The sequence below is a fragment of the Trachypithecus francoisi genome, unplaced genomic scaffold, assembly GCF_009764315.1.
Source record: "Trachypithecus francoisi isolate TF-2019V2 unplaced genomic scaffold, Tfra_2.0 Lachesis_group13, whole genome shotgun sequence".
NCBI classification, from domain to species: domain Eukaryota; kingdom Metazoa; phylum Chordata; class Mammalia; order Primates; family Cercopithecidae; genus Trachypithecus; species Trachypithecus francoisi.
Window position 1 is genome coordinate 91,198,089 of NW_022681458.1, and position 26,614 is coordinate 91,224,702.

Below are 26,614 nucleotides of genomic sequence, written 5' to 3' on the forward strand. Positions count from 1 at the left end.
AGTATTACAAAGTGAAGATGGGTTCCAAAATATGAACAGGCTCCTTCACCTACCCCTTTCCCACAGACATTCCAAATCAACCGAGCTAGTGCAGTCACCTAAGTGGTTCAGTTGAGATACAGGAAAGGTGGTTTCTGCTATGGTTCTCTTGCCAATGCCTTTCTGCTCTATTTACAGTACTACACAGAAGAAGTGGTTTATGAAGAGGTGCCGGGAGAGGTAAGGCCCAGCCCACAGCTGCATAAACTGCATTCTCATTAAAGCAAGAAGAGCTTTCTCCTTTCTCATACTCCCAGGGCCACAAAGATGGCAAAAGGGATTATCTGACAGAGGATCACTCACCTACCTGTGCCCAGAAGCTGGTGTGAAAGCGCAAACATTACCTGTTTGATGGATTCTTTCACCTTTTTTTCCTATTCAACAAGCCCAAGATGGCAGAGGGTGGTTCTCCCTATTGCTCCTGTGGGATTTTTTTGTGTAGGTGATGCTAATTATAATAATGTCAGTGGCTATCACCATTCTCCAACAGCGGCAGGAGGGATGGCCTTGGCTTTGTGATTGGCATAGGGACAAGCAGTTTTATTGTGTAGAGTTGTAACTTGTAGTCACCGTCTCTGCCACCAGGGATGGTGCCTCCAAAGCTTCGTCCCTGATGATGCATTGAAATGCTACTCAGATTTTAGCACGTTAGGAATTCTAAATAAGCTATTACCATAAATATTCCAAGTTCAAGCTCTTTTTTTTTTCAAGGTGAGATACCTTTCTCACGCTTTATTTTCTGCATGCAGCTGTTTCTCTTTGAGCATGACAAACAGTGATATGGATGGTTAATCCTGAAGCTTGTTCAGAGAACCTGTGACTGCATAAAAACTAACGTCTGTAGATGCTGTAATCTGGTTAGTTTCTCACAGTCAACTATACCTTAGTAATCATGGGCAGAAAACAGAAAATAACCTATTAGCAATGATGTGGCAACACTAGAGGGGTTTTTTATAAATGTACAATTTCCTTACTAGGTTCTCTTTTCATAATTGATGCTAGAATTCTTTGGTACAGATGATATTAGCTGTGAAGGGAAGGATACTGTGAAATGGATTGAAGACTTGGCTGCTTATCTTTTTTTCTTACATGCATTATTTTTAACCTTGGACTAGACCCAAACTTGGGGTCTTAGTATCCTCTTCCACTATAGCCTGCTGTAAGAAATAGTAATTTCTCACCTACTGCATGGATAGGACTGTTGTGAGGATAATTAGCCCATTGTGTTGTCATCATTATTCTTGTCCACCTAAGCATTTATTAGTGTAAATGGCACTCCAGTTCACATTAATTAACTGACTAAGCCAAGGGAATGAAAATCTCTTATAATATTGATGCGATTCATTTTTTTAAAACTTAATTATTCTTTGTCTCCGATCTACAGTGGAGAATGCCTAAATCCCTGTGGAACAAATGACCAATTTTCCCTTAGTCACTTACAAGTTAATATTAAAGTCGATAATTTGAGCTTTGTTTGATTATCTTAACCTTTTGTTCCCCAACCCCGTTTGCTTTTACTTTACCCAGACAACTTAAGATTTTCAACTGTTTAAAAAAAAAAAAAAAGTTTATTGCTGATTTTTCCCCCTACTTTGAAGTATTCGAGTGTCTTTCTGCAAATGCAAACTTAAGGCAATATTGCAAAGTAATAATGAATAAACTTTTTATTCCACACAATCCCGACAATCAGCATTCAGATTTATGTAACATAATGTGCCTTCATATGGCTATAGTGTGCCGTTTCCTGCTTTGGCTTACCTTAGATATGGAGAAGTAACACCAGGCATGTAAATCTGATTTGGAGTTAAAATAATATATACTGAGATCACAGTAGCACAGTTTTTACTTTCACAACAATGTTGAATATCAAATTTTCAGACAATAACAGAAATTTATGAGACAACAACGACAAGGACGTCTGACTATGAGCAATCGGAAACTTCCAAACCAGCCCTGGCACAGCCAGCACTGGCACAGCCAGTACCAGCAAAGCCGGTGGAGAGGAGGAAGGTCATCCGGAAGAAAGTGGATCCTTCAAAGTTCATGACCCCCTACATTGCACACAGTCAGAAAATGCAGGATATTTTTAGCCCAGTAAGTTTCAAACAACTTCTGTTAACCTAGTTTGATTATTAAGAAATTACTGATCTCAACCCACTCTGTTTTGGATGCTGGCTGGATTTTATTTCTCAAACTTGTATGAAACAAAAACTTATTTTGCAAAAGATAGGCTCTTGTGACTGTTGAATTTTCCTTTTATGTAGTTCATTTATACCATTGCAGCATAAGAAAGCATTCTTATTGAAATCATTCCTGCAAAATAAGCATAAGGCCAATCATAAAGCATTTATTGGTATTTAATCAGTATTAATTAGCCAATCTAGAATAATGAAATCATAAATACAGATTTAATGTAGGCCAGTTCATGGAAACTACATAACATATTTAAACAATGTCAGCAGAAGAGCTTCTTAGTAGACTAGCTAACAGCATATAAAAAGGTATATATTAAAGAGGTATAAAGTGAAGAAGAACATTTATTTTTAAAATCCAAGATCAGACTAAGAACTCATTTGAAATTGAGGCTCTGAATGTTTGGCTCTACTTTAGAACAGTGGTTATTAACCATGGCTGCACACTGGAACCCCCTGGGAGTTTTAAAACTAACGATGCTCAGGCCATTCTAGTTTAATTGGTTCAGAGTTGGGCCTGTGCACAAAGATTTTTTTTTTTTTTTTTGAGAAACAGAATCTTTCTCTGTAGCCCAGCCTGGATGAAGCAGTAGCTTGATCATAGCTCACTTCAGCCCCAGACCCCTGGGCTGAAGCAATTCCTCCTACCTCAGCCTCCCTAGTAGCTAGGACTACAGGTGCATGCCACCATGTCTGGCTAATTAGAAAAAAAATTTTTTTTGTAGGATCTCCTAATTTTTTTTTTTCATAGAGGCAGGGTCTTGCTATGTTGTCCAGGGTGGTCGTAAACTCCTAGCCACAGATGATCCTCTCACCTTGGCCCCACAAAACTTTAGAATTATAGGCATGAGCCACCATGCCCAGCCCTGTACAAAAGGATTTTTAAAAGCTGCCCAGATGATTCTAATGTGCGCCCAGGTTGAGAATCACTGCTCTCAATGATCCCTGATCTTTAAATTCCCATGTACAGTTCTGTAAGTTACACTGACTGACAGCAGATTCAGACACATGTCAATGGGTTTAATTTGTTGATTGTCTATGATGGGCTGAGGTCTCACTGGGTAGCTTGATTGAATGTCCTCTGAAGGCTTAAAAAAAATGAAATATAGCTTAAGAGAACATTGGAGTATATAAGACTAAAGTTTATGTCAAAAGCATCCTATTGAGGTTAAGCAATACATATTCACTTTTGGTTAAATGATAGCCGCTCACTATTTGGTAAATTCCTAGTTTAGAGCCTTGAATAATCTAAGACAGGTTTCTAGAAATGAGATTTTCTTACCTTCTTTAGTGCTGCAGTATTCAGCAAAGATAGAATTTTTTGTCAATATATTGCCATAAATTCTTATTAATTCAGATCCTATGAACCTAGAATTTCTGATGTTCTGAACACACTGTCAGCAAAGGTCTGTAATAGTTTTTAAGTGGTTAGTAACCAAATCAATAGTATAATTTAGATTGTTGACTACTCCACTCAAGAGTACTCCCAAAACATTTATAAAGGTAAATTGTGCACATTATCATTAAAGCAAGAATTCATTGTGTATTCAGCAGAAATAATAAAATCACATTCCTAAATTTACAGAATATAATTCAGACCTGCCATTAATTCAGCTGGTGTCTCAGCTATCATAACTACTGAAGTTTAGCTGCAACTTCTGAATTGAATATTTTTGCATTGTATTAGTAATCAAATCTTTTCAGAATTAACTCAACTTCTATATTTATTTTCTAAAATAATTGAGGTTTAGGCTTTTTATACATGCATTCAGACAAAAAGGATTGAAAGAATCATTTTAGGGTATTTCCAAGACAATAGTCTATAATAAATTTGTATTGTCTCCAAGATCCAACCATGTTTAGGAGAAGCAATTATCAAATCTATTTTAGTTTTTGCTGAGAGTCAGGGTAGGGGACAAAAAGAAAGCTATTACAATTGATAATTGTTATAACTTGAAGGATTTTTTTAATCAGATGGGGTGAGTATGTTGCTTGAAATTCTCGCTGCTATCTTGTTAGGCTAATGTCTGATATCCTTTTCAGAATAAATACAAGGAGAAATTTGAGAAAACAAAAGGACAGCCATACGCCAGTACAACAGATACCCCAGAACTTCGCAGAATCAAAAAAGTACAAGATCAACTCAGTGAGGTGGGCTGTATTGCTGAAATAAAGGATAGGGACATTTCAAAATACACCTACTGCTGGGAATTGTGGGTTCTAAATATGTGCTGTGAGAAAAAGGAGTTGAATTACCATGAGCTAGTTCACAAATCTAGAAAAGCATGAACCATAGATCATGTTGCTGTAAATGTGAACCCAAAGAAACTTCTAAAAGCTTGGTTTAGCAACTTAGCTTAACAGGAGATTATAAGATGGAAGCTCCAACTCACTGTGGTTCTCCACACTGTAGCACAGTAAGGCCAAGAAGCAGCAGGCTGGAGATCCAGCCAGGAAAGCAGACAATCTGTAAGTGCAGGTGCTCCTTTGAAGATCACAGTTTTCCAGCTAAAATGCAGAAACTATGCTTTGTGATTCAGACCTAGAGTCATTGGGGTAATGCTCTGTGGTTATAAGAAATTCCTTAATATACTCACATGTTCATGACTGTCATGAACTCTGTGCATTATTTGAGCAGGTTAAGTATCGAATGGATGGTGATGTTGCTAAGACTATCTGTCACGTAGACGAAAAAGCAAAGGATATTGAACATGCAAAGAAAGTGTCGCAGCAAGTCAGTAAGGTAAGCCAATGATATGGATGGCTGGGGTACTCAGTAGCATGTGCATCACCTCTGCATTGTCTTAGAGGAGAAAATTGAACAGACCTGATCCTGCTCACCAGCCTCATGGGCAGTGTGAATTCAATACCTGTGTTCATCAAGAAGGCTACACAGATGAGTGGCCTGTATGTAGAACCTATGGGTGGATGGAAGAGTCCCCCTGCCCAAAGAGGCAGCTGTGACTCGGCTCCAGGCTGTTGCTGCATGGAGTCCCAGTGTCACCAAAGAAGCTGAAGAGCTAAATTTTTAATTGAAAGGAATTAGCATTTTCAACCCAAACCTGACTAGGGTAGGAAAAGTAGTATAGGATGTTGGCATGGTCAATGTTTTCCTAGTAACACGATGGTAGCCTTTGAGCAAGGACGCCTTCAGGAGTCTCCCTTTGTTGTTTAAATCCTCATGCCTTTGGGTGAGACCTCAAGCCACAGGTCCTCTGCTCCTTCTGTCTAGGTTTTATACAAGCAGAACTGGGAAGACACCAAGGATAAGTACCTGCTTCCTCCTGATGCCCCTGAACTTGTCCAGGCCGTTAAGAACACCGCCATGTTCAGCAAGGTAAGGGCCTGCTCCATCCCTACTTCTATCTCCCTATGTCATCCCATCATATACTTCATGTAATACTTGGTGAACTCTTGATCATCTGGAATACAATTTCCCCATCTATTTATGAGTAGCCTTGAGACATATGAGACTGCAGGGGTAGGGCTTGGCAAAAAGGAACTGAGAGAAAAGATCCTAGGCAGAGTGGGGAGAGGGTCATTTGGGAACCCCAGCAACCTGGGGGCAGAGGGAAGTGTCTGTGGAAAATAAAGGTGCTGTGGAGAACCAGCTGAGAGAGCCACAAAGTAATATCTCAAAATTGTCTTTAGACCCTGTGCTATACTTTAGATGTCCCTGGCTATTAACTCTAATTAGAGGTTTATTTTGTGACCCAACTTGCAAGTGTCCTATATTGCCCTGAAGTACGTGAAGTGCTTCCTGGCTCCTTACATTGTGTTAGCACTTGTAAGTGCTATTGATAAACAATGACAAATAATGTCAAAACAACAACAACAACAACAAGGCAGGTAGAGTTACAGAGAAGAGATGAAACAAAATCAGACACATCTGTCCCTCTGAAAATAAGAAAAAACAGGGCACGCTATCAGTAAAAATGACTTGGGTTGAATGGAAAGGGGGAAGTTATCTGTGAATTTCATTTACCTTTGCTCTCACCTCGTCCTTGGTTCTTTATGTCATTGATGGATGAATTCAAAACTGCATTTTGTGTAAATGTGACCCTACTTCCTCCTAACTTTTCTTTTTCTTTTTTTTTTTTTTTTGATTTAGAAACTGTACACTGAAGACTGGGAAGCAGACAAAAGTTTGTTTTACCCCTACAATGACAGCCCAGAACTGAGGAGAGTTGCCCAGGCCCAGAAAGCTCTCAGTGATGTAAGTGAAATGCAAGTGGCACCATTTAGGTGTGCAGAGTCAGGAGAACTTGAATTACATCTTCTGGCCAGGTGTTCACTGCAACTCTTCTTTATAAGAGGCTAAATGCTGTATTTCAGAGGAGTACATCTAGAATTGTTATAATTTACGATGTCTCATTTAGATTAGATATAATTTATACTTTATATTAAATATAATCTAGTCCAATTTCCTCTTCTTATAGGTGGCAAACCTGAATCTGGGGTTACATTAGTTAGTGTCAGAGCCTAGGCTTGTGAGCTCAAGACCAGTATTCTTCTCCCTGGAGCATGATTTCTTCTTTCCCCTTGGCTCTGGCTGAAGTTGTTCTGTGACAACAGAGTGGCAATTTTTAAAAACCTATTGTAATCATAGCCACCTTCCCAAATCTATTAAGTAAGCAATGTTATGGAAGGGTTGTGCCTTGCTATCCTAATCATCAAGTGCAAATTGTGGTATGTCTCCCTTTTTCTGTGTGTGGGACCTGACTAGCGTACTTTTATTTAAAACATATTTGTGGTTGTGTATGGTGACTCACCCCTGTAATCCCAGCAGTTTGGGAGGTCAAGCAGGGAGGATTGCTTGAAGCCAGGAGTCTGAGATCAGCCTGGGCAGCAAAGCAAGACCCCATCTATACAAAATATATTTTTAAAAAATTAGCCAAGTGTAGGGGTGCATGCCTGCAGTCTCAGCTACTCAGGAGGCTGAGGTAGGAGGATCACTTGAACCCAGGAGGTCGAGGCTACAGTGAGCTATGATCAAGCCACTGCACTCCAGCCTGGGCAACAGTGAGACCCCCCTCTTAAACAAACAATGACAACACTAACAACACCCAAACAAACCACAGACACATTTGTATAGTTATCCCACAAAGAGCTCTTGCTATCAGAAGATATTTCAGGTAGTGAAAAATCAGTGATCCCACTTGCCAGAATTTTGGTATCCTAGACCTTGAAAACCATATGTTAGAAGAACTTAAAAGGCTTAATAGAGTCCTTAGGCTTGAAACCAGCAGCAACAGCAGCAGAAGAGAGACCCACTTGGGCCTAGCACTCTCCCTTATTTTGAGGTACTTTCTTACATGACCATTGGATTTGCGGGGAGGCCATGTTGGAAATCCAGACCGCAACTCATCTTCAGCAGAGCCCTGCATTATAAAGTGACAAATTATTTGACATTCAATTGTCAGTTAGATCCCTGGAACCTATTTATTTGTTTATTTATTTATTTATTTTTTGAGACAAAATTTCACTCTGTCGCCCAGGCTGGAGTGCAGTGGTGTGATCTCAGCTCACTGCAAGCTCTGCCTCCTGGGTTCACGCCATTCTCCTGCCTCAGCCTCCCGAGTAGCTGGGACTACAGGCGCCCACCACCATGCCCGGTTAATTTTTTCTATTTTTAGTAGAGACGGGATTTCACTGTGTTAGCCAGGATGGTCTCGATCTGCTGACCTCGTGATCTACCCACCTTGGCCTCCCAAAGTCCTGGGATTACAGGCGTGAGCCCCCCCACCCAGCCTCCCTGGAACCTTTTATACTCAATTTGGACTTAGTAAGCCAGTTCAGACTGATTGGGATTTACTTCTAATGGAATCTAGGGTCTGATCTTGCCATGAACCAAAATTATACATACCAATTTGATGATGTCTCCAATTTTTGGGGTCTAATTTCTAATGCCACCCTCTTAATATCACCTGCAAGTTTAATGGACATCTTTTCTATTTCACTTTCCATGTAATTGGCTAAAATATAATACAGATACACTCCTATCCTTTCATTGGTAAGTTAGGAAATAGAGAAGGTATAACAAAACTTTGAAGTCATCTAGCGCATGGTACCAATTTTAATGTGTGAGTACTTCTTGCTTCTCTTTCAAGATTAGCTTTTTGATTCTGTATCTCACAGATTCACAATATTGTTGCATGGCTGTTATCAAGTGATCAACAGTTATTTATTGAAAGTCTGTTATGCACGCACACCTGGCAGGATAGAAAAGTACTACAAGCAGTTTTCATCCTTTCCTCTGAGAATTTATAATCAGGTTGATAAAATAAAAGTATGATATATCAAACATGAAGAAATTTAAAAATGAAACAACAGTCTAATACTTGCTACAAGACAGACAGAACACATGTGAGTAACCAGAGAAGGCCATGTGGAGGTGATGGTTCCGAGGGCATGGGTGGTGATGAAGAAGAAAGGCATTTCGAGTAGAGGGAGCACTCGAACAAAGGGACACAGGTAAAATGAGGTCTGAGTTTTAAGGGACAAGGAAAGTGAATGATGTGAGTGCCTCATTTGGAGGATACTTGTGAGAATGCTGGCAGCAGGACCTTGAAAGGCAGACAAAATTGCTTCAACATGGAATGGTAAGAAATAAGAGGCATCATAAGATTTTGGAGTGGAAAATAGTATGATAAAAATAGAATCTGGAGTAATTTTGATGAACAATATGATAGATTGAGATTAGGAAATACAGAAAAAAACTGGGTAATTTTGGGAAATCTATTTTAGTAATAATTAGGGCAAAGGAGAGGAAGAAAGGAATCTGAGGGTAATAAGTATGAATAAGCATAAATGGCATTGGCTATTGGAGCCAAAGGAGAGAAAGAAGCCCTAGAGGAGCCTCTGACTGTGGACTGGGGGTCTGGGTGAGTAGGGGAACAGCTGACAAAGATGCATTAATGGAAAGAGAAATGGAATAGAGATGATTGAAGGAAACTTCAGATCAAGGCATGCTATGGATAAATTAGAAAGTACCATTGCTCAGGTGTGAGACCAGGGCAAGAAATTAATATTTGAGAGTCACGAGAACAAAGTGATAGCCAAAGACATGAACATCTATGAAGGAAGCAGAAGAGTGCATGGCCAAGGGCAGAGTTTTGGAGGACACCCACACTTGGGACTGAACAGGAGCCAGCAAAAGGATGAGGGAACAAACAGCAAAGTTGAAGAGGAACCAGGAAATGCCATGTCATGTAAGCCTGGGAGAGGTTTCCAAGAAGACACTTAATCTCCTATCTCCCTTCATCTGTCAAATGGAGAGATGAAAGGTTACCTTCATACCATTCTAATGCTATGGACTTTGAACAATGAAAGTTGGCCACATGTTTTGAGCAATTACAGTAGAAGATGTAATGAAAGAGAACATACAATAATGAAGTAAAGTCTTCCATGCTATTCCTCAAAAAGATGTGGCAGTTAAGGCACAGCTTTTATTTTTATTGCAGACCAAGTATGCACTCAGTATCAGCTTACTGACACGCCTCTCAATACTGTTGTCAGCACTGTGAACTTCTACAATTATTGGGCACAGAGCCCTAAGCAAGCTGTTGTTTGCAGAATGTACCACTGGGTAGGCGCATAGATTTCTGGCTAAGGGCTTGGGTTTAGAGGCTGTTGCTACCTCTCCTGTATCTTCTTCTTGTGTCCTTCTTAATCTATTTATCATGTTTTCCTTATTACCTAAGTAGAGACAAACTACTTTGCACACACTAAGAGTCTTTAAGCTGATGCACAATACTGAACTCTTTTTTTTTTTTTTTTTTTAATCAGATCATTCTCTGTAATGGCAGAATTCTAACTAAACAGAATTCTGAAGAAGGTTCCTGAGAAATTAGGATTTCTAGATTTGATTTGTCTGAAACTTCTTGGCAGGATGTCCTACTTAATAAGCATTTCTCCTGTTCAAGTGTTGCTTTTTCCCTAAGGACTTAACTAACCATGAAAAATTCTGTTGTCCTATGCCTAAAATAGTCTTCAGTTTGTGTTTTTGTTTTGTTTTGTTTTGTTTGTTTGTTTTGAGACAGGGTCTCACTCTGTCGCCCAGGGTGGAGTGCAGTGATGCAATCTTGGATTATTATAACCTCCACCTCCCAGGCTCAAGCGACCCTCTCGCTTCAGCCTCCCAAGTAGCTGGGACTACAGGTGTGCACCACCACACCCAGCTAATTTTTGTATTTTTGGCAGATACAGGGTTTCACCATATTGCTCTGGCTGGTCTTGAACCTTTGAGCAATTCATCCGCTTTTGCCTCCCAAAGTGCTGGGATTACAGGCGTGAGTCACCGTGCCTTGTTTAACTTATTTAAAGGAAATTAAGCCAGGCTTGTTTGTGGAATTTGTGTAAATACATTTCAAAATCTGTCTTTTGTATCCCAATTGATCTGCTGTCCATGAAAGCTTTTGTTATAGCCCCTAGGTAGATATTATTGGGATAAGATATAGTTAGACTTGGTTAAAGTATAAAGATGATTGGGACCTTGGGATTATTCAACTGCCTTACTTGATAAGTCAGAATACTGCCATGAGGAAGGGAAAATAATCATAGAAATCTCACAGTTGCATCATGGAAGATTAGAAAGATAATTCTCCTCTTGAGACATTCCCTCGTGGCCTCAGTGTATAAGACACACATTGAGATGTCAATCATTGACTCTTGCTCTAGCTAGGTACTATGCAGGCCACGAGGGTTCCCAAGGATAGGACATCTTTTTTGCCATCCCAGAGCTCACAGTCAAGAGGAAAGAGACATGTAGACAACAAATTACAGTGTCATACGATGACCCCTTTAAAGGAGGTAATGGCCAAGTTGAGTGAGATCCCAGAAGAAGATCATTGCATCTGGCTCAGGAGTCAGAGAAAGCTTGGGAGGGGAGTCATGCTTGTCCTGAGCCATGGAGAGGAAACAGCGGTTTGTAGACAGATGGGGAGAGGGAACAGCATGTACAAGGCCCTGAAACATCTGAGGGCTTCATGTGTCTGGGGATCTATGAATAGTTCTGCATTTTTGGAAGCAGGGGCCAAGTCTGGTGGAAGAAAAAAACCAGAGGAGTCAGTAATGAAGAAAGAAAGGATGGCAAGAGAGAAGGATATGCATGATTTGTGGGTACCATACTTATTTTAAGGTGATAGAAGTCTTTTATAGGCTGAAGTGAAGGAGCTAATGAAGAAGGAGAGGTTGGGGTTGTGAGAAAGAGGAGGGATGACAGAGAGCTGGGTGCAAAGGATGTGCTGGAAGGGGAAGCACCCTGGGTGCAGGAGTCATTCCCTCTGAGGGATGTTTCTCCTCTGAGCCAGGGCAGGGGTTGGAGAGGCAGGGACGAATATGGAGAAGATAAGTGTGTAGCATTTCTTTCCTCTATGAAAGAGGAAGCTGAGAGTAAGGTGGAGTTGATTGTGAGCTTAAGGACAGTGTTGGGGTTTTAGACTGGCTGCTGACAGTAGGGACTAACCAGAGACACATAATGGGCTGTGCAAGTTTCCTTGAAGACAAAATGGCATTTGTATACCATAGGGTCATAGGGCACAGAGCCCCAAGCAAGCTGTTGTTCACAGAACATACCACTGGGCAGGCATGTTGATCTCAAGTTAAGTGCTAGGGTTCAGAGGCTCCCTACCCTGTACCTTCTTCCTGTGTCCCTCTTAACCCTACTCATCATGTTAGCATTGCCTAATCCATGGAGTTGTGGGTTTTCTTCTGTGGCGTTCAGCATCCTAGGCATAAGAACAGAGGAAGTTGGCCGGATGCGGTGGCTCACGCCTGTAATCCCAGCACTTTGGGAGGCCAAGGCAGTCGGAACATGAGGTCCAGAGATCGAGACCATCCTGTTTAGCACAGTGAAACCCTGTCTCTACTGAAAATATAAAAAATTAGCCAGGTGTAGTGGCGGGCACCTGTAGTCCCAGCTGCTCGGGAGGCTAAGGCAGGAGAATGGCATGAACCCGGGAGGTGGAGCTTGCAGTGAGCCAAGATCGAGCCACTGTGCCCCAGCCTGGGTGACATAGCGAGACTCCATCTCAAAAAATAAAAGAACAAAGGAAGTATATGGTCGAGTCGATCCAAGGCTAGGGGCTTATTAAGTGAGTGTGATAAAAAGACAAGGGGTTGGGAGTTGAAGATGCTGGTTAAGAGAATAATTGCAATTGCAAACCAGAGCATGCAAACGACTGGAAGAAAGTAGATCTAGGGCCATGAGTCCTGAGGAGGAGGGAAGAAAATTCAATGAAATAGAAATCACTAGCAGTACTGAGAGCAAGGGTATATAACATCTAGAAGGACAAATTATAACATGTTACACTAAAATTTAAGACTTCAAATAAAGATGAAAGCATAATCATTTTTAAAATACATCCCTGTCTTTTATTTCATCAGGTTGCCTACAAAAAAGGTCTCGCTGAACAGCAAGCTCAATTTACGCCTCTGGCCGATCCTCCAGAAATAGAATTTGCCAAGAAAGTAACCAATCAAGTGAGCAAGGTAAGTAAATAGAGCTGGGACATTGCCTCCCTTGAAGACGCTGCTTAATAATTTCAACCATCAGAGAGGGTTAGTAAAGGTGAGCCTGAAGAGTAAACACAAACATGCAGAGTATTTTTACATATGACCCCCAAAAACTCTACAGCAAAAGCAATACATCCATAAACGTCAAGAACTGTGTTAATAAATGTTTAGCCAGCTGGACGACTCAGCAATTGATAAATGTGAAAGTCACCTTTTGAAAACAGAAGCCATGTCCTAATGTTACTTGACGTTTTCACTTATGACAGTAATACTACGGAGTCACCAAATAACCACACATTTCCGTGAAGAGCTGGTTTAAATTCACAGTGAAGACCTTGTATAGTTGGATCCTATCAGTCAGACTTGGCAAAATAAGAATGTGTCTCAGACATAGCTTAGTTAACAGCAGTGGCCAGTGGACCTCATAACTTTTAAAGCCCTAGCAAACAGCTTAGTCTCCCTATATTTAGGCGGTAAACTGGCTCTGAGGAATGTGGCTCTGATGAGGAATGCGGAGAGACAGATGCTCAGTGGATGAATAGGCCCATGCTAAATTCCTATTTTAAATTGGTCCAAATCAGGCCACTTTCTCCTGGGATACTGCTGCTTTTAAATACTTTATCTTGCCCTCTGTGGAGATGAGCGTAGGTTTGTTCTGCTTGAATTTTGACGAAACCTCAAGATTTTTGTCTTAAGCATTTTCTGGGTAAAGTATCTAGTAGAGAAGGATGAAATGATATGGATGATGATGTCTATTCAGTGATGTTTGTTAGTGTTTGATATTGTAGATTACCTAACTATGTAACTTGAGCTGTTTAAAGAATCTAGTAAGTATAGTAAACTTTCACTAATGGGAATGCTACCAATCTGAAATTTTGCCCAAGGCTAAGCAGAAATTAACTTTTGAACTGTACATAAATACATGGTCCACTGAAAGTGTTGATATTGGCTGGGCACATTGGATCAAGCCTGTAATCCCAGCACTTTGGAAGGCCAAGGTGGGTTGATCACTTGTCAGGAATTCGAGACCAGTCTGGCCAACATGGTGAAACCCCATCTCTACTAACGATACTAAAAATTAGCTGGGCGTGGTGATGGGGGCCTGTAATTTCAGCTAATTGGGAGGCTGAGGCAGGAGAATCACTTGAACCTGGAAAGTGGAGATTGCAGTGAGCCGAGATTGCACCATTACAATCCAGCCTGGGCAACAAGTGTGAAACTGTCTCAAAAAGAGAAAAAAAGGAAAAAAAAGAAAGCGTTGATATTGGAAGTAAGATGGGAGAGGACAATTTATCTTTTTGCAAAAAAAATAAAAATGTATTTTCAAGTGGTCATTTAGAAAGGAAAGGAATCTATTTTCAAATTTTTATTTAAAGTCTATTTTAAAAGATACTTTACTAAGGAAACATTCTTTTGCCTTATTTGAGTATGCAGTGGGGATTCTTAAAAGTAATTTTTGAAAATCACTTTCAAACACCTCTATAATCATTCTCTCCACCAATTTAGACTTGCCAGTTGGTTTAGTGCTGTACTCTCCAGTACAGTAGCCACTAGCCAAATGTGACTAGGAAGCACCTGAATTTGATCAGTATAAACTGAGTATATAAGTCAGCTTGGGCTTCTACAACAAAATACCGTACATTGGGTGGCTTAAACAATAGACATTTACTTTCTCACAGTTCTGGAGGCTGGGAGCCTAAGATCACGGATTCAGTTCCTGGTGAGAAACCCCTTCCTGGCTTGTAGATAGCTGCCCTCTCATTGTGTCCTCACACACTGAAGACAGAGAGCCAGCTCTGATCTCTTCCTCTTCTTCCTCTTCTTATAAGGATGATAATCTCATTATGGGGTTCCCACCCTCATGACCTCACCTAAACTTAATTGCTTCCCAAAGCCCCTTACTTCAAGTACCATCACATGGTACTTGTGAGTTAGGTCTTCAACATATGAATTTGGGGGGCGGGGACACAGATATTCATCTCATAACACTTAGTGTCCAATATGTGAGAAATAGACACTGAATCTTGAATACTTAATTATGAAAAAAAGAATGTTTCAAATTAATATTTTTATGTTGATTACATGTTGGAATGTTAATTTTCAGATTTACTAGGTTCAGTAAACTATATTATTAAAATCATTTCCCACATATTTCTTTCTACATTTAAAAATGTGGCTGTAAGAATGACTTGCATTATATATGCATTGGATGGCACCATTCTAGGTGGGCAAGGTGACAATGTTGGGTACTTTGAAAGCATTGCCAGAACAAGCTTTGCCCTGTGGAGTACTAATATGAGCTGAGGGGAGGGTGGCTGTGGAAAAAGGTCACTGGAATTGGCCATCGTGATGTTATTTATTCCCAGTCTTAACCCAGATTTCTGAGTTCTTAATGACTATTGTGCATCCAGAGTAATAGTTGTGTTGGGGAGAAATGCTTGTGATTGGTAGAAGTCCACCCAACAACAAACCATCCAACAAGGGAGGCACAGGGCTGCCAAGAGTGACTTACTCTGGTACTGTCTTCCCTCCTCACTCTCAAGATGCGTTGGCCCATGTTGCAGCAGCATCATATCCTCTTTCTCCCTAAAATAGGATAAAAATCTCCTTTATCTACCCTAGAACTTAAAGTATAAATTTTTTTTTTTTAATAAAAAACCTCCTTTATCTACTCACTCCCATGCATTTAAACTCAATATCCCCTTGTTGAATCGTGTCTCCCAGATCCATCTGTTGGTGCCAAGGGATCCTCCTTGGCCCACTGAAGATTGGCTGAAAAATCAGCTTGCAAAAGGCAGATTAATTGGAGAAACTGCATACAAATTTATTTAATGTGTACACACGGGAGCCTTCAGAATGAAGCCCCAGCTCCCCAGGGGTGCAGAAGCTTATATACCATCTTGAGGTTACAGAAAGACTATGAACTTGGATCCTGGCAAAACAGGTTATGGGGAGTGGGGAGAAGAGGAATTCTGTTGAAGGGCAAGAAATGATTACTAGGGAGAATTCAATGGGTTTGAAGAACATACAATAGTCTGGGGCGAAGTCTGTTGGCCCACAAAGCGAACAATGGTTTATGACAGGAGCCTGTCCAGGTTTGTTGACAGACTTTAGTCTTCTTTCCTGCACTATAGGTTCAGTTAAAAACTCAGGGAAGTGGTCAGAGGGAATTGTTTTCTTCTGTGGTAGGTCCGGACCTTAGACAGATAAGGAAATCTGAGCCTGTGCTTTGGGAGAGGTAGAGGATTGAGAGATAGGATGGGGGTGGGGGGATGGCAGGGAAACAATTTTTATTCTTAGTGGGTCTATCTGGTCTTTACATAGAAAGAAGTCTCTTCTAGCTTCCATTAATCTCTAAGGGCCTTTAATTCAAAATACTCATTATACTAGGGAGCCATATTTTGGGATGGAGTTCTCTGTGCATCCTCACATCCTTTTCTTACAGCTCCCAGTTCAGATGGTAATGATTGCATATCTGCAGTGATTTCACTAATGTTAAGTTCCATTTGCCATCCTTCCTTACTATACCTGTCAGAATCAATTCTCTCACCTTTGTCTTTGGCCAAAACCATCAGCTACATGCTTCCTTCTGTCTCTGCTGTATTTTGTAGCTCTAACATAGATGAACAGGCAGAGTTGTTCACAGAAACAGGCCTTCCAGGTGGGGAAACTATGCACACCGTGACTAGCTGAAAGTGGGGCCCTGAATGCAACACTGGGAAGTCATTTTAGTTTCTCTTTACCTGCCTCTCTGCTCCCTTCCAGATCCATAAAAGAAAAAATATGAGATTTTAGGTTGGAATTTACCACTGATACCAACTGGGGCCTCAATTTTTTAAAAAAATAATCTTTTAGTAACATAATGTTATACAGCATGAAGATACCAGGCCCTGGTCCTCTAAAACCATGGAGATTCTTCTGTCACATAGAATTGGGAAGATTTCCATTGATTTCACCAGAAGAGATTTGATTGAGTCAAGCAGGCAGTGTTAGGTCCACTGTGGGCAATAAAAATACAAGCTGGGTTCTTCATACCCTTTCTGCAGGGATAACTTTTCTATGAATGGAACCATCAGGAGTCCTAGTGCTTAGCTACTCACAGAAAAAGAGAAAGGTAATTAACTGGCTTCATATTCCTTTCCATTTGATAACCACATAAAAATCACAGATTCAGATGTTGAAAGTACATAATGAAGCCATGTGTTTAAGCAAGACACCAGGGTACCCAGTTTATGACCCCATGGAAGTCCCCTCAGCTGACCTCTGAGGAGAAGGGAAACAATCTTACTATATCTATGGACACGTGGTCACCCTCTTACCCAGAGGAGGTGTCCCAGAGCTTGTAATTGGCCCGACATACTTTCCTCTGTTAAACAAACCAAAAAAATTCTAGAGAAGTTAAACTGACTCTTTCTTCCAAGTTTCCATTGGTCAACCGCAAATACAACAGAGTTTGGAGAGAAAGGTTTCCCCCCAACCTTTCTCTCCAACTCTGTTGTGTTTGGATGTTGGGAAGGTTGAATGTTAGACCCTGACATGAGTAACCCATCTTCATGTATTGTACAAAAGCTCTGGCCTTACTCTCAGACTTGCAGAGTGAGACCCCTTGGCTGGGAGAGAGGTATGTGTCCCTGTGGGACCCTCTTTCTATGTACCCCCACAGGACACATACCTCTCTCTTCCTCTCACTCCTCCACCTATGGACCCTTGTTCTTTCAACTTCTCTCCTACCCACAAATGAGACAGAAGGCCATAATTTCCTAAGTAGCCAACAAGCTCCAGCCTTCTCCTGTGTTATGAAAATCTTCCCAGACTTGGCAGTGCTCAGGAGTGGATTGTGAGAGTTCCAGCTCTACCCTGACCCATTTCAGCTCCTGGATAGGAGGAAATAACATGTTGTAGTCCATGAAGATTTAGAAGGAAGGAAGGACTTTGGATGAGGGGGTTGAGTGATCTTACACTCTTGTTTTGCATCTTGTTTTAATATCTTCTTGAAAACAAGACATCTATCTCTTACTGTGAGAATAATCTCCTGCTCAATTATCCTTAACAAATCTACATATGCAATGCCTGTTTCCTGATAAATGCCCAACATTTAGACCTCATTCAGAATATCTGCTATCTTCTTGGCCGGTGCGGTGGCTCATGCCTGTAATCCCAGCACTTTGGGAGGCCAAGGCGGGTGGATCACCTGAGGTCAGGAGTTCCAGACCAGCCTCAACATGGAGAAACCCCCCTCTACTAAAAATACAAAAAATTAGCCGGGTGTGGTGGTGCATGCCTGTAATCCCAGCTACTCAGGAGGCTGAGGCAGGAGAATTGCTTGAACCTGGGAGGCGGAGGTCGCGGTGAGCCGAGATCGTGCCATTGCACTCCAGCCTGGGCAACAAGAGCGAAACTCCGTCTCAAAAAAAAAAAAAAGAAAAAAGAAAAAAGAATATCTGCTACCTTCTCAACTTTAAATTATATTTCAAAGTTCTCTGGATCTCAGTTTTGGGGATCAGGCCCAATTGCCCCTTCCCAATCCTAAGGTTTTTCTCCTTTGACAACAAGCAGGAGGTAGGGCCATGTCCCTCCAAAAAATGATACATTAGGAGATCCTAACCTGAGGTGTGTGTACATCAAGAACCTCTGAAGTTACTTTGTGAGCATTTTATAGCTTTCTCAATTTCTTGAAGAGGTCTGTCTCCAAAAAAAGATTAGAAACATTTCTATAAGTAGTCTTCGCAAATCCAAAAATCAATATTATTGACTTCTGTTCTTTAAATCTTCAAAACAGAGTGCAGCAGGTCAATCAATCAGCAGTATAACACAAATCTTACCTCAGCAAAGATTTCCATTGAAGAATTGTTCCCTCCCCGCACATACAATTTTCTTTCTTACAGAATTTCTTTCTGTTATGATGATGACAATAGTAATAGCTATTATTATTATTACAGTTGTTATACCCTATATTTGCTTAGCACTGTGGGGTTTACAAAGCACTCTTCAGCGAATGATCTTATTAAACTTCCCAGCAGACTTCTCTGTAAATATTATTGCCAGCACTTGTGGCTGAGAAAACAATCAAACATTTGGTCAAGACAAAGTCAAATCTTGGTCCCAGAGATTGAACCCACGCCCAGTACTCTAAAATTTATAGCTATGAAAACCAGTTGGCGATTTATTTGCATATTAACCTTTTGAGAAGAAAGGAAATTAAGCATTTGAGTGAGGGCTAAGCTTCCTTTAACCCACGCTTGTTGACTCTGCACATCACTCACCTTTAGGTCTTCTGTTAAAGGTATACCAGAAAGACACTTTCTGTTTCCTTAAAGGATGTGGTTGGGGATATAGGCATTTGCCAGTGCCTTGAGGCCCATTAGTTATGTCTGTTAACACATTTTTATAAGCCATGGAGGGAGAATTGTTCTAACTCAGCTTGGGCTCTAGCTCGTGGACCCAGGTTTGGGGCTGGCTTGGTTAATTCTGTTCCAAGAACACGTAAGCCAAGGTATTTCAAGACCACGTATCATGGCCTCAGTTTAGTGTAGTTGAACAAACGTTTATAATGTAACTTTTGCGTGCCACATTTTGTATTGGGTTCTGAGGATATGAAAGTGAAGAAGACATACCATGTCTCTCTTCCAGGAGCTTACAGCCTGGGATTCAGATGGAGTGGGATTTGGGAGTCAGATGGGGCAATAATTCAATTTTTGAATTACTTTCCAGTTCCTATTAAATTTAACTCTGAACTCAAAGGTCTATTCATTAGCCTGCAAGTTGAATTTTATTGCGGTTGTTTCTTTCTGGATAACTAGGAGTTTTGGTAAAGCTTAGAAATTAATGGCTAAGGTAATTTGGCACAGAAATCTCAGGTTGATATGTTGTATTGTAACTCTGAAATATAAATAGAGGATGACTGCTGACTCTATTTCTTTAAACATCGGGGGACATCTGCAGCTTCTGGACGAAGTCCCCAAACTCAGCAAGGGGAGGGGGCGTTAGTACCCTCTTTCTCCATTCTCTATCCCAACTTTCTGATTGGGTAAATTGACACTACATTGGAAGATTTTTTTTTTAAAGACATTTATTAAGGACTTAAGAATGGCTTGCTGAAGATATTTTTTAAAGTTAATCATTATTCCTTAATTTGCTGTCTTATTTGTCAATTCATGAGTTATTCTTGTCTTATTTTCTTTTTCTTTTTTCTAGCAAAAATACAAAGAAGACTATGAAAATAAAATCAAAGGCAAATGGAGTGAGACACCTTGCTTTGAAGTTGCAAACGCCAGAATGAATGCTGATAACATCAGCACAGTGAGTGGGAAGGGATGGCCGGTTTGTCGTCCCGGGAGGGAGACCCCTTTCCTTAGTGACTTCTAGCCACCTGCCCTACCTGAAGGGGTACCAGGACACTGAGGCCCCTCTTCTTGGGACAAGACCTGGTGTAGAGTTCCTGTTAGGAAAGAAATTTCACAAACTCTCTTTCCTTTTGAGAAATGTTATTTGGCCAAATACCATTATTTCTACCTCAATTTTTACAACACGTTACAGTGAGACCCCCTTACCGAATGCAAAGTGCGGTTAGTACAAGTTAAAGGGATCCTTTTTAATTATTCTTTGCCTGAGGAGCCAAACTGTACAGTTATGAAATTGATTAATTTAGTATCTCTTGCCTGGAAAGCATGTCTATTGTTTTTCTTTTCTTTTAAGTTCCCTGCTCCTTGCCCTTAAGAGCTCTTTCTTGGTAGCCAAGAAAAGCCTTTCTAATTCTGTTTGTAGCCTATTTTAATTGTTCTAAATCTCTGTTAAGTTGCTAATCATTTTTGCAATGGTACCACATTCTCCAATTGTAATCTGACCAGCCTAAACCAAGGACAGGGTGGCTTTGTGTAACTTTTCCAAATCCGTGTGTCTTCTCATGGAAATTCTTGCATAGTTCATTTCCACAGCGGTTCTTCACCTTGTCTAATGTCTTACAGAGGAAATACCAGGAAGATTTTGAAAACATGAAAGACCAGATCTACTTCATGCAGACTGAAACACCAGAGTATAAAATGAATAAAAAAGCTGGTGTGGCAGCTAGCAAGGTACGAGGAAACCATCCCATTTATCTTGATGGTTTGAATGTGGGTGAATTTCCTATAACTTTGGCTCTTGCATATAATTAGTAAAAAAGGGGAGGGGTGGTTCTTGGGGGGAACTATCAGGGTTGAGACCAGTGGATGCGAGGCATTTGAAAAAGAGTAGAATTGAAACAACAAGAACAACAACAAAAGTACTTTGGAATTATAATGGGGCTATTAAAAATGTTTTGCCATGTATGAGCATTAATAACATCGAATTACTATCTTCAGTATTTCCTAGAGTAATTTATTATTTGCCTGAGGAACCAGACTGTACATTTATCAATTTGATTTAGTATCTTCTCACTGGAAGGACCTTTTGCTGTTTAGAAGGAGAAAGATTGTAATCTTAGAGAGCAGGACTTCTCCCCCCAGGAAGAGGCAATCGGCGGCCTTATACGAAGATAAGCAATCATACATGCAACACTATCGTTATTTATCTTATTTTCCCACTGACTGTGGAAAAACCTGGTCGCAGGTTCATAAATCCATGGATATTTCCATATGCTCTATTGAGTGAGTTTGGTGAATGACCTGGGTGGGTCCTTGGCATTCTGAAGCACGATGGTCACTTAAGAGAGCAAAAACTTCAAAGCCAAACACACTTGTTTCTAATCCTGGCCTTGGCTGTGCCGGAGAAAGCAGGATTACATCACTTAGAAGGCTATTACAGCATCCACGTGTAAGACAGTGGTGGTTTGGACCAGGAGGGTAGCAGGGCAGGTGGTGAGAAGTATTTTGAAAGCACAGCTGACTTGATTTGCCGATGGATTGGATGACACGGGTTTTGGTCTAAGCAGTTAGATGAATGGGGTTTCCCTTTATTGAGACAGGGAAGACTATGGAAGAAGTTGGTAATTTTTTTGAAGGACAGACAGGAGTTCATCTTCAGATATGGTAGATTTGAGATGCCTTTTAGACATCCACATGGAAGTCTCAGTGATCATTTGACTACATAAACCTGAAGTTTCAGGGGAGATATATGGAAAGTTGTATAAACTGGGGTGTCGTCAGCGTACAGAGACTGTTTCACGCCATGAGTTTGGAGAGCATTAAGGGAGTGAGTGTAAACAGAAAACTTGAGGTGCTGAACTCTGGGGTCCTTCCATGGGAACATATATGTGAGATGAGGGAGAAGCAAAATCAGGAGAGGGCAATGCGTTGGGAAGCGAGTGAAGGGGGAAGGGAGTCATCAACTGTGTCAAATGTCTCGGAAATGGATTTACCAATGTCTGGTCTCTGGTGACCTCAACAAGAGCAATTGGGTGGAGTCTGCTTGGAGAGGATTCATGAGTGAATGAAAAGAGGGAAATTGAAGATAGAAGTATATTCAACTCTTTCTAAGTATTTTCCTGGTAAGAAAAGAAGAAAATAGGCAAGTAGCTGATGAAAAACTGGGTAAAGTGGGACTTTTTAAGATACGAAACAAAAACATCATGTTGATGGAAATAATCCAGTAGAGAGGGAAGATTTGGTGATGTTGGAATGGGGAAGAATGTCCACAGCAGTTCTTCACCTTGTCTAATGTCTTACAGAGGAAATACCAGGAAGATTTTGAAAACATGAAAGACCAGATCTACTTCATGCAGACTGAAACACCAGAGTATAAAATGAATAAAAATTTCATTTTTTATTTCTCTCTTTCTTTCTCTCTCAGGCTGTTAGTCTTTTAATCCCAAGCCCAGTCTCATTTGCCTAATATGCTTCAAATTGAACAGCTTAGTCAGGCTCTTAATAACTGCACAATTAGAAAGTCCTGTGAAGACTTAGGGGGCCACCTTTTAAGTATAAGATAGGATGTCTTATACTCTATCCTAGAGTATGTGGAAGGGGAAGAGATCTGGTGCTCAAAAGGAGGGGGTGGCTTTGCCACAAGCCCTGACAGTTCTTCTGTATAACAGGGGAGAAGGCTACGTATCCCAGATGTGGGTAGAGTTTGTGAGTCTGCTTTCTGGTTGTTTCCATTTTTCAAGGAAACAGATAATTCTCTAAGATGAAAAGTGATCTGAGTCTCTCATTCCTGCAGCATATACCCTTGTGAAGCTCTGTGGAGGCTGTGGGGTGGATGCCTCTGGACTTCCCTTGTGTATCTCTTGTCTTTGATACCAGATTGCCTTTGTTTTCTGAGGTTCGTAAGTGGTAGATTTATCTAGGATTCCTTGAACTTCTGTGGTTGTAATGCCTGAATAAAGGGCTTACACTAAGGATCATGGTGGGAACCAGGATCAGTTTCTTGTTCTAATCCCTGTGGACAGGCTCCTGATAGGGGCTTGTGAACCCTGCCTTCCCTATTCTCCCCCAGCACCCCTCAACGTGCTGCTTCTGCCATAGCTGGAATTAAAGGTGCAAATAGGAAGGGCAGAAGGAAAAGCAAGGCTCTTTCTCCCTGCTCCTTCCTCCTCCTCCTCCTTGTAAATTGAATACATGTGTGCTTCACGCACCGTTGCAGGTGAGGCATAAAAGGGTGGATTGGTGGTGCTTTCAGCTTCCTTTCTGTAGGAGCATGTTGGTAGATAGGTAGCTGAGGGTTAAGAGCTGAGTGAAGGTTCTACAGGAGCAGGTATCTGGGACATCTTGCACGGTGACTATTTGGATTTATTTCTCTCTCCTATTATTTCTGTGTCTCTCTCTTTGAGGGCAAGGACCATGTATTCTTTCTTATATTCTTTCCCCAAGCCAGACACAGAATTGATACCCTATGGATAATTTTGAATGAATAAATGAATGGGAAGAAAAAGCATCCTGGAAATGTATGCAGTTTCTCTGCTGCTGTTATGCGTTACTATGAGTATTTTGTTTATAACATGTCAAGCTGCCATTTTTCTAAAGAGAAAATTGATTTGTGGAAGTATGTCATGTCCATAATAGAGGACGGGGGCAAAAATAACCCATAGAGTTACTTCATCATTTTATTTCACTCCTACAGGTAAAATACAAAGAAGACTATGAAAAGAATAAAGGAAAAGCAGATTATAATGTGCTTCCTGCTTCAGAGAACCCACTGCTTAGGCAGCTGAAGGCGGCAGGAGATGCCCTAAGTGATGTAAGTATATTTTTGTCAAAACGTGTTTTTAAACCTCAGCTGCAAAAGATATGAAAATTTTCTCCTTTAATGACTAAATGCATATATAACTTTGCAAATACGTTAAGGTTATGAAGTGGTAGGTTCATTGGAACTATGTAACCACAGAAAGGCATAGTACAATGTGCCTTAATGTTTGTGGTTCTGTGGGGTTAATTCAATGGGCAGGGAAATTCTCATTTGCTTATGCGCTCTGGGCACCTGGGCCTCCATATGGATGTGTTGCTTATGAGCTCAGGCACCTGGGCCTCCACATTGCAGATGTGTTGTGATTTTAACAAGCAAGAAACTTTCAAAGATAGATCTTGGCCCCAGAAACCATCATTTGCCAACAACAGAACTTAAAAGGTGGCCCCCTAAGTCTTCACAGGACTTTCTAATTGTGCAGTTATTAAGAGCCCTACTAAGCTGTTCAATTGGAAGCATATTAGGCAAATGAGACTGGGCTTGGGGTTAAAAGACTAACAGCCTGAGAGAGAAAGAGAGATTGAGTATGTGATGATTTGAGTTTATCTCTTATGGTTAGGTTTGCATTAAGCTTTCCTAACATTTGTGGATTTTATGTAGCTGTCTGTGTGGGTTAGTTATCTTTTCTTTGTCCCTTGAACTAAGCAGCATAGGAAATATGTGTGTGTGGTTGGGGAGCGGGTGGGGGAAAGTGGCAAGTGAGAGGGTATAAATAGATCTGTCCAAATAGCTCTGCTGGGAAATCAATGCAAAGCACGTTCGCTTTCTTTTAAAAAACCATTTTATTTCAGTCATTTTTCGGGTACAGGTGGTTTTTGGTTACATGGAAAAGTTCTTTAGTGTTGATTGCTGAGATTTTGGTGCACCCATCACCTAAGCAGTGACACCTGAGACACTGTAGCATAGTCTTTTCTCCCTCACTCCCACCCCAACATTCCACTCAAGTTCCCAAAGTCCATTATATCATTCTTCTGCCTTTGTGTCCTCATAGCTTAGCTCCCACTTATAAGTGAGAACAGATGATATTTGGTTTTTCATTCCTGAGTTACTTCATTTAGAACAATGGCCTCCAGCTCCATTCAAGTTGCTTCAAAAGACGTTATTTCATTCTTTTTTATGGCTGAGTAGCATTCCATGCTGTATATATACCACATTTTCTTTATTTGTTGGTTGATGGGCCCTTAGGTTTATAGCAGCACAATTGTGAATTATGCTGCTATAAACATGCTTATGCATGTGTCTTTTTCATATGATTTCTTTTCCTTTGGGTAGATACCCAGTAGTGGGATTGCTGGATTGAATGGTAGCTCTATTTCCAGTTCTTTAAGGAATCTCTATACTGTTTTTCATGGTGGCTGTACTAATTTACATTCCCACCGTAGTGTAAAAGCAGTTTAAAGCAGTTTTGCTCTCTAAGTGAAAAACATCCTTATTAAACATCTAAAAGACCAAGTTCAAATCTCCGTTGTCGATAAAGACAGAAATATAAAAATATTAAATGTGAATAGCATCATTTACATTTTGAAAACCCAGAATGAAAAAAGTGACAATAATCTCATTTATCAGCCACATATTTAAAACTAATCATTGCTTCTTGTTGTTCAACCTAAAGGTAAATCCTGGCAGAGAAGAAGAGTTAGTAATAACTCATAGTACCAGTTCATATGTATGTGTGTGTGTATGTGTGTGTGTGTGTGTGTGTATGTGTGTGTATATATATAAAATTTTATATTGAAGGCTAATTGTGTAATAAGAGATTTTTTATAGTTATAGGAGAAAGAGAGATTGTGTATTTCTCACCTTATATAACTTTTTCATGAAGGTTTGTTTTAAAAAATTAAACAACTTGCAATTGCTCAAAACCTCCGTGTTTGCTGTGGTACTATCAGTGAGGAAAGAGCTCGTGAGCTGAGAGACAGAGAGGGCAGCAGTTCAGAAATACACAAGAATCTCTGCTACTGGGGGGGCGTGGTCAGAGGTGGCATATTGGTTTCTTAGTTTTTTGAGTTTGGAATGTACGAAACTTAGGCTTTATAATAATTGCTAATAGAACAGTCTTATAATTCATGACAGTGTATGTGTTCAATTGTTAGGTTTTTTTTCTTTTTGTTTTGTTTTGAGACGGAGTCTCGCATTGTTGCCCGAGCTGGAGTGCAGTGGCGCCACCTCGGCTCACTGCAACCTCTGCCTCCCGGGTTCAACCGATTCTCCTGCCTCAGCCTCCCAAGTAGCTGGGATTACAGGTGCATGACACCAAGACAAAGTAATTTTTTGTATTTTTAGTAGAGAGAGGGTTTCACTTTTTTGGCTAGGCTTGTCTCAAACTCCTAACCTCGTGATCCCCCCGCCTCAGCCTCCCAAAGTACTGGGATTACAGGCGTGAGCCACTGCGCCCAGCCTCGATTGTCAGTTTTTAAGACAGTTGACAGGCAATATCTTTTCTTCATCTTTTGTTTAGTGTTAGAAAATGTAAGTGTTATAATCAGCGTGGGAGTGACAGCAATCTACTTTAACTGATTTTTTTTCTTCAACAGAAACTATACAAGGAAAACTATGAAAAGACAAAGGCAAAGAGCATAAACTACTGCGAGACCCCCAAATTCAAGCTCGATACCGTTCTGCAGAACTTCAGCAGTGATGTGAGCAATCTTACTGTCACTCCTTCTGTTAAAAAAAGAACCCATTTTTTCACCAATTAATAAATGAAATAT

At 40.6% G+C, this 26,614-nt stretch overlaps 1 protein-coding gene across 35 annotated transcripts in view; it reads left to right on the plus strand.

Annotated features, from left to right (window-relative positions):
* Nucleotides 1-26,614, plus strand: part of NEB (nebulin) — a 232,207-nt gene that overhangs the window by 4,623 nt on the left and 200,970 nt on the right. For 33 of the 35 annotated variants that reach the window (XM_033231530.1, XM_033231492.1, XM_033231495.1 and 30 more), the window contains exons 4-14: nucleotides 178-219; nucleotides 1,918-2,133; nucleotides 4,275-4,382; nucleotides 4,870-4,974; nucleotides 5,464-5,568; nucleotides 6,343-6,447; nucleotides 12,618-12,722; nucleotides 19,941-20,045; nucleotides 20,711-20,818; nucleotides 23,781-23,897; nucleotides 26,438-26,542. In XM_033231530.1, the coding sequence (XP_033087421.1) occupies nucleotides 178-219; nucleotides 1,918-2,133; nucleotides 4,275-4,382; nucleotides 4,870-4,974; nucleotides 5,464-5,568; nucleotides 6,343-6,447; nucleotides 12,618-12,722; nucleotides 19,941-20,045; nucleotides 20,711-20,818; nucleotides 23,781-23,897; nucleotides 26,438-26,542 (1,221 nt within the window). The remainder of the gene's footprint in view (nucleotides 1-177; nucleotides 220-1,917; nucleotides 2,134-4,274; nucleotides 4,383-4,869; nucleotides 4,975-5,463; nucleotides 5,569-6,342; nucleotides 6,448-12,617; nucleotides 12,723-19,940; nucleotides 20,046-20,710; nucleotides 20,819-23,780; nucleotides 23,898-26,437; nucleotides 26,543-26,614) is intronic. The other 2 variants (XM_033231519.1, XM_033231507.1) reach the window with 2 other exon arrangements.